At 65.3% G+C, this 7,718-nt stretch overlaps 1 protein-coding gene across 1 annotated transcript; it reads right to left on the reverse strand.

Annotated features, from left to right (window-relative positions):
* Positions 1-51: 51 nt before the first annotated feature.
* On the reverse strand, positions 52-1,907 carry LOC123429320 (UDP-glucosyltransferase UGT13248-like). Its single transcript, XM_045113373.1, has 3 exons — positions 1,236-1,907; positions 618-1,002; positions 52-513 (listed from the first exon to the last, which is right to left on the reverse strand). Exons 1-3 carry the CDS (start codon positions 1,893-1,895, stop codon positions 185-187), a joined length of 1,374 nt encoding a protein of 457 aa, XP_044969308.1. The 5' UTR covers positions 1,896-1,907; the 3' UTR covers positions 52-184.
* Between the last annotated feature and the right edge of the window lie 5,811 nt (positions 1,908-7,718).

Genomic DNA, 7,718 nt, shown 5'->3' on the forward strand with positions numbered 1-7,718 from the left:
TGTGTCACAAATTCTCTGGATCTTACGTACATGAGTACTACTAACCAGACATCTTATTTTGATAGTTCCATATCTCAACAAGTAGCGGTTCATTAGCAACCGTTCGGTTTTACAACAAAAGAGACTCAAAACGTTCAGTGTAGGCCTAACAACTTAGGATTATCTCTCTAAACAGAAAATGGTCTTAATTTGACAAATACTTGGCTGCAAAATCTGCAATGTTACTGTCAGAGCTCCCTCCTTCCTGCATAGCCTCTTTGGCCTTCTGCATCCACATACAAGAGTTTCTCTTATACTCTTCTCCACCCATCACCTCCTTGATGCACCTCTCCACCTCCTCCCTTGTCACCAAGCCTTTCTCGTCTCGACGCGCACGCAGGCCGATCCCCCACGTGCTCTCCACGTACTTTGCGGCGGTCGGTTGGTCCGCCCATTGCGGTATTGCGACCATAGGTACACCGGCGACGATTGCTTCCGTTGTGGAGTTCCATCCACAATGCGTCAAGAAACAACCTGAAAGCAGGACAATTGCAAGCTTAATTTGTATTCGTTGTCAGATTCCACTTATCATCACTAGCTTTGTTGCTGTATGCCCAAAAGTTTGGTTCATCTCCTACCTGTTGCTCTATGAGCCAACACCTCCAGCTGAGGGCAAAAGGGGACAATTAGGCCTTTCATGTTGCATTTGTCATGGAGCTCCTGGGGCAACTTATCCGCCTCGTTGGACCTCAAAACCCAAAGAAAAGGTTGTCTGGAGTTGCACAATCCATTGCCTAGCTCCTCTAGTTGGGTCGTCTTGAGGTTAGCGACTGTGCCGTAAGATGCGAGGAGCACGGAGCAAGGAGCCTGCTTGTCAAGCCATGCCATGCACAGAGCGCTGCTCGAGACGAGGTTGAAGCCATAGGTCTTGTTTGATGGGAGACGGTCATCCTCAAGGTAGAATGATGGCAATGTCGGGCCGACGGTCTTTGCGCCCCATTTCGATTCCATGTAACCAGCCTCCTGTTCAACCAGAACAGACCAGACCCAATGGTGCGTCGAGATAAAGCTATACATTTGGCATCAGAAAATATGGACAGCTTTTGATGCAGAAATCCGAATCTAGCGATTCACATTCAAATCCGGAAAAAATATAGTTGCTGTAGGCAGCACAATGTTTGAATTTGAAAGCATATGTCTGTGTTCCTACGGCATGGTTTTTCAGCTGGTCAAAACAAGAAACAGCTGGTGCTCACCATTGGCTCGAGGTCGCGGAAGGAGTTGACGAGCACGTGGTCGGCCTGGTCCAGCCCGTCGAACTGCGAGAGCGCCGACTCGGTGAACGCCGGGTACCACTGCGGCGCAGCGACGAACGGCGGCACGTCGTCGGGCCCGAGCTCCACGGAGAGCCTCCCGCGGAGCGCGCCCCCGTCCGCGAGCGGCAGCGCGACGCGCCCCGCGGAGGCCTCGCCGTAGACCACGTCCACCGCGCACATCTGCGTGAAGAACGCGGCGGCGGCCACGCCGGCCTCGCAGGCCACGCGCCGCGCCCACGGCAGGTGCGAGTCGTACACGAGCACCCGTACGGGGTCGTCGTCGGCGAGGAGGAGCCGTGAGAGCGTGTCGGACCCGGCGGCCTCCATCCGGCGCAGGTACTCGGCCGTGTCGGCGCACGAGGCGATGCCGCCGGCGTCGAAGCCGTCGGAGATGGCGGCCACCGGGAACGGGCATTGGGTGGTGGAGGTGGGGGTGGTGGAGAGGACGTGGCGGGTGAGGACGAGGGTGGGGCGGAGGCCGTGGTAGGCGAGGCGGCGGCCGAGCTGGAGCATGGGGTTGGCGTGGCCCTGCATGCCCGGGAACGGCAGGAGGAGGACGCGGCCGCCGGTGGCTTGGACGGTGGTGACCGCTGCGTCCATCGTGAGCTGCTGACTGATTTCGGCTGGACCGAGGGATTATGTACGTAGGAGAGTTATAAGCGATACGATTGGTGGAGTGGCGCGCAAGTTCTTGTGCTTGTTTGTGAGTGGTTAGCTGACGGGAAAAGATACGTAGAAGAAATGTTATCTTATCTTTGGAGGGAGAGTTCAAATTGGCTTTGAATATGTGCACGTGATGCTGCTGGCGTTGGATGCTTGCTTCCTCCATTCCCAATGAACAATCTGAGATTTGGTATTCATCCAATGAACAATCTGAGATTGAATCATTTTCTGCGTTTAACATCTAGATCCATTTTATGCATCTTTTTTATGTAGAGGCTGAAGACAATCCTTCTTTTTAATAAAAAAAAATCTAAATCCATTTTGACAGTTTTGAATTCATGCACCGACTGCGCGTTTTTGTCTCTTCTGTTGTTTCTTGTCTCTTGTGTTGTTTCTGCCGGCTAGTCCTTGTGGTTATTACAGTTAAATGTTACATGTAGAGATGTTTCATGATTTAGTCCCTAGATATGTTTCATGATTTAGTCCCTAGCTTCTTCCTATATTTATGTTTATTTTGTTTCTAAATCTTTTGATTTATTGTTAGATGCGTCCGTTTAGCCTCTAAACGACAAAGCATGGTCGGCGAGGCTGGGTGCGATCGGCGTGGTGATTAGGCGCGGACGACGGGGACGGGGCGCGTTCGACGGGCGACGGGGCATGACCGACGGGGCATATGGCCGGCCAAGGTCGAGGCTGGGTGCGATCGGCGTGGTGATTAGGCGCGGACGACGGGGACGGGGCGCGTTCGACGGGCGACGGGGCATGACCGACGGGGCATATGGCCGGCCAAGGTCGAGGCTGGGTGCGATCGGCGTGGTGATTAGGCGCGGACGACGGGGACGGGGCGCGTTCGACGGGCGACGGGGCATGACCGACGGGGCATATGGCCGGCCAAGGTCGAGGCTGGGTGCGATCGGCGTGGTGATTAGGCGCGGACGACGGGGACGGGGCGCGTTCGACGGGCGACGGGGCATGACCGACGGGGCATATGGCCGGCCAAGGTCGAGGCTGGGTGCGATCGGCGTGGTGATTAGGCGCGGACGACGGGGACGGGGCGCGTTCGACGGGCGACGGGGCATGACCGACGGGGCATATGGCCGGCCAAGGTCGAGGCTGGGTGCGATCGGCGTGGTGATTAGGCGCGGACGACGGGGACGGGGCGCGTTCGACGGGCGACGGGGCATGACCGACGGGGCATATGGCCGGCCAAGGTCGAGGCTGGGTGCGATCGGCGTGGTGATTAGGCGCGGACGACGGGGACGGGGCGCGTTCGACGGGCGACGGGGCATGACCGACGGGGCATATGGCCGGCCAAGGTCGAGGCTGGGTGCGATCGGCGTGGTGATTAGGCGCGGACGACGGGGACGGGGCGCGTTCGACGGGCGACGGGGCATGACCGACGGGGCATATGGCCGGCCAAGGTCGAGGCTGGGTGCGATCGGCGTGGTGATTAGGCGCGGACGACGGGGACGGGGCGCGTTCGACGGGCGACGGGGCATGACCGACGGGGCATATGGCCGGCCAAGGTCGAGGCTGGGTGCGATCGGCGTGGTGATTAGGCGCGGACGACGGGGACGGGGCGCGTTCGACGGGCGACGGGGCATGACCGACGGGGCATATGGCCGGCCAAGGTCGAGGCTGGGTGCGATCGGCGTGGTGATTAGGCGCGGACGACGGGGACGGGGCGCGTTCGACGGGCGACGGGGCATGACCGACGGGGCATATGGCCGGCCAAGGTCGAGGCTGGGTGCGATCGGCGTGGTGATTAGGCGCGGACGACGGGGACGGGGCGCGTTCGACGGGCGACGGGGCATGACCGACGGGGCATATGGCCGGCCAAGGTCGAGGCTGGGTGCGATCGGCGTGGTGATTAGGCGCGGACGACGGGGACGGGGCGCGTTCGACGGGCGACGGGGCATGACCGACGGGGCATATGGCCGGCCAAGGTCGAGGCTGGGTGCGATCGGCGTGGTGATTAGGCGCGGACGACGGGGACGGGGCGCGTTCGACGGGCGACGGGGCATGACCGACGGGGCATATGGCCGGCCAAGGTCGAGGCTGGGTGCGATCGGCGTGGTGATTAGGCGCGGACGACGGGGACGGGGCGCGTTCGACGGGCGACGGGGCATGACCGACGGGGCATATGGCCGGCCAAGGTCGAGGCTGGGTGCGATCGGCGTGGTGATTAGGCGCGGACGACGGGGACGGGGCGCGTTCGACGGGCGACGGGGCATGACCGACGGGGCATATGGCCGGCCAAGGTCGAGGCTGGGTGCGATCGGCGTGGTGATTAGGCGCGGACGACGGGGACGGGGCGCGTTCGACGGGCGACGGGGCATGACCGACGGGGCATATGGCCGGCCAAGGTCGAGGCTGGGTGCGATCGGCGTGGTGATTAGGCGCGGACGACGGGGACGGGGCGCGTTCGACGGGCGACGGGGCATGACCGACGGGGCATATGGCCGGCCAAGGTCGAGGCTGGGTGCGATCGGCGTGGTGATTAGGCGCGGACGACGGGGACGGGGCGCGTTCGACGGGCGACGGGGCATGACCGACGGGGCATATGGCCGGCCAAGGTCGAGGCTGGGTGCGATCGGCGTGGTGATTAGGCGCGGACGACGGGGACGGGGCGCGTTCGACGGGCGACGGGGCATGACCGACGGGGCATATGGCCGGCCAAGGTCGAGGCTGGGTGCGATCGGCGTGGTGATTAGGCGCGGACGACGGGGACGGGGCGCGTTCGACGGGCGACGGGGCATGACCGACGGGGCATATGGCCGGCCAAGGTCGAGGCTGGGTGCGATCGGCGTGGTGATTAGGCGCGGACGACGGGGACGGGGCGCGTTCGACGGGCGACGGGGCATGACCGACGGGGCATATGGCCGGCCAAGGTCGAGGCTGGGTGCGATCGGCGTGGTGATTAGGCGCGGACGACGGGGACGGGGCGCGTTCGACGGGCGACGGGGCATGACCGACGGGGCATATGGCCGGCCAAGGTCGAGGCTGGGTGCGATCGGCGTGGTGATTAGGCGCGGACGACGGGGACGGGGCGCGTTCGACGGGCGACGGGGCATGACCGACGGGGCATATGGCCGGCCAAGGTCGAGGCTGGGTGCGATCGGCGTGGTGATTAGGCGCGGACGACGGGGACGGGGCGCGTTCGACGGGCGACGGGGCATGACCGACGGGGCATATGGCCGGCCAAGGTCGAGGCTGGGTGCGATCGGCGTGGTGATTAGGCGCGGACGACGGGGACGGGGCGCGTTCGACGGGCGACGGGGCATGACCGACGGGGCATATGGCCGGCCAAGGTCGAGGCTGGGTGCGATCGGCGTGGTGATTAGGCGCGGACGACGGGGACGGGGCGCGTTCGACGGGCGACGGGGCATGACCGACGGGGCATATGGCCGGCCAAGGTCGAGGCTGGGTGCGATCGGCGTGGTGATTAGGCGCGGACGACGGGGACGGGGCGCGTTCGACGGGCGACGGGGCATGACCGACGGGGCATATGGCCGGCCAAGGTCGAGGCTGGGTGCGATCGGCGTGGTGATTAGGCGCGGACGACGGGGACGGGGCGCGTTCGACGGGCGACGGGGCATGACCGACGGGGCATATGGCCGGCCAAGGTCGAGGCTGGGTGCGATCGGCGTGGTGATTAGGCGCGGACGACGGGGACGGGGCGCGTTCGACGGGCGACGGGGCATGACCGACGGGGCATATGGCCGGCCAAGGTCGAGGCTGGGTGCGATCGGCGTGGTGATTAGGCGCGGACGACGGGGACGGGGCGCGTTCGACGGGCGACGGGGCATGACCGACGGGGCATATGGCCGGCCAAGGTCGAGGCTGGGTGCGATCGGCGTGGTGATTAGGCGCGGACGACGGGGACGGGGCGCGTTCGACGGGCGACGGGGCATGACCGACGGGGCATATGGCCGGCCAAGGTCGAGGCTGGGTGCGATCGGCGTGGTGATTAGGCGCGGACGACGGGGACGGGGCGCGTTCGACGGGCGACGGGGCATGACCGACGGGGCATATGGCCGGCCAAGGTCGAGGCTGGGTGCGATCGGCGTGGTGATTAGGCGCGGACGACGGGGACGGGGCGCGTTCGACGGGCGACGGGGCATGACCGACGGGGCATATGGCCGGCCAAGGTCGAGGCTGGGTGCGATCGGCGTGGTGATTAGGCGCGGACGACGGGGACGGGGCGCGTTCGACGGGCGACGGGGCATGACCGACGGGGCATATGGCCGGCCAAGGTCGAGGCTGGGTGCGATCGGCGTGGTGATTAGGCGCGGACGACGGGGACGGGGCGCGTTCGACGGGCGACGGGGCATGACCGACGGGGCATATGGCCGGCCAAGGTCGAGGCTGGGTGCGATCGGCGTGGTGATTAGGCGCGGACGACGGGGACGGGGCGCGTTCGACGGGCGACGGGGCATGACCGACGGGGCATATGGCCGGCCAAGGTCGAGGCTGGGTGCGATCGGCGTGGTGATTAGGCGCGGACGACGGGGACGGGGCGCGTTCGACGGGCGACGGGGCATGACCGACGGGGCATATGGCCGGCCAAGGTCGAGGCTGGGTGCGATCGGCGTGGTGATTAGGCGCGGACGACGGGGACGGGGCGCGTTCGACGGGCGACGGGGCATGACCGACGGGGCATATGGCCGGCCAAGGTCGAGGCTGGGTGCGATCGGCGTGGTGATTAGGCGCGGACGACGGGGACGGGGCGCGTTCGACGGGCGACGGGGCATGACCGACGGGGCATATGGCCGGCCAAGGTCGAGGCTGGGTGCGATCGGCGTGGTGATTAGGCGCGGACGACGGGGACGGGGCGCGTTCGACGGGCGACGGGGCATGACCGACGGGGCATATGGCCGGCCAAGGTCGAGGCTGGGTGCGATCGGCGTGGTGATTAGGCGCGGACGACGGGGACGGGGCGCGTTCGACGGGCGACGGGGCATGACCGACGGGGCATATGGCCGGCCAAGGTCGAGGCTGGGTGCGATCGGCGTGGTGATTAGGCGCGGACGACGGGGACGGGGCGCGTTCGACGGGCGACGGGGCATGACCGACGGGGCATATGGCCGGCCAAGGTCGAGGCTGGGTGCGATCGGCGTGGTGATTAGGCGCGGACGACGGGGACGGGGCGCGTTCGACGGGCGACGGGGCATGACCGACGGGGCATATGGCCGGCCAAGGTCGAGGCTGGGTGCGATCGGCGTGGTGATTAGGCGCGGACGACGGGGACGGGGCGCGTTCGACGGGCGACGGGGCATGACCGACGGGGCATATGGCCGGCCAAGGTCGAGGCTGGGTGCGATCGGCGTGGTGATTAGGCGCGGACGACGGGGACGGGGCGCGTTCGACGGGCGACGGGGCATGACCGACGGGGCATATGGCCGGCCAAGGTCGAGGCTGGGTGCGATCGGCGTGGTGATTAGGCGCGGACGACGGGGACGGGGCGCGTTCGACGGGCGACGGGGCATGACCGACGGGGCATATGGCCGGCCAAGGTCGAGGCTGGGTGCGATCGGCGTGGTGATTAGGCGCGGACGACGGGGACGGGGCGCGTTCGACGGGCGACGGGGCGATGGGGCGCGGTCGACGGGGTTGGAAGCGGCCGGCGTGGCCGGCATGGCGGGCTGGAGAAAGGGGCGGCGGCCGCCCGACCGGAGGAAAGAGCTCTTTATCCCAGTTTTACATTTTGTTTTACAGTTTTTATTTAGACGTAACTAAAATAATCCCATAAAATGCTTT

This window comes from Hordeum vulgare, chromosome 2H (genome assembly GCF_904849725.1).
Source record: "Hordeum vulgare subsp. vulgare chromosome 2H, MorexV3_pseudomolecules_assembly, whole genome shotgun sequence".
In the NCBI taxonomy this organism is placed as follows: Eukaryota; Viridiplantae; Streptophyta; class Magnoliopsida; order Poales; family Poaceae; genus Hordeum; species Hordeum vulgare.

Bases quoted from the DNA above. Each gene is read 5' to 3' on its own strand.
- LOC123429320 (XM_045113373.1), bottom strand. From the start codon at position 1,895: ATGGACGCAGCGGTCACCACCGTCCAAGCCACCGGCGGCCGCGTCCTC. The intron at 1,003-1,235 runs GTGAGCACCAGC...CTGGTTGAACAG, and splicing joins TCCGCGACCTCGAGCCAATG to GAGGCTGGTTACATGGAATC. The intron at 514-617 runs GTAGGAGATGAA...TCCTGCTTTCAG, and splicing joins GTTGGCTCATAGAGCAACAG to GTTGTTTCTTGACGCATTGT.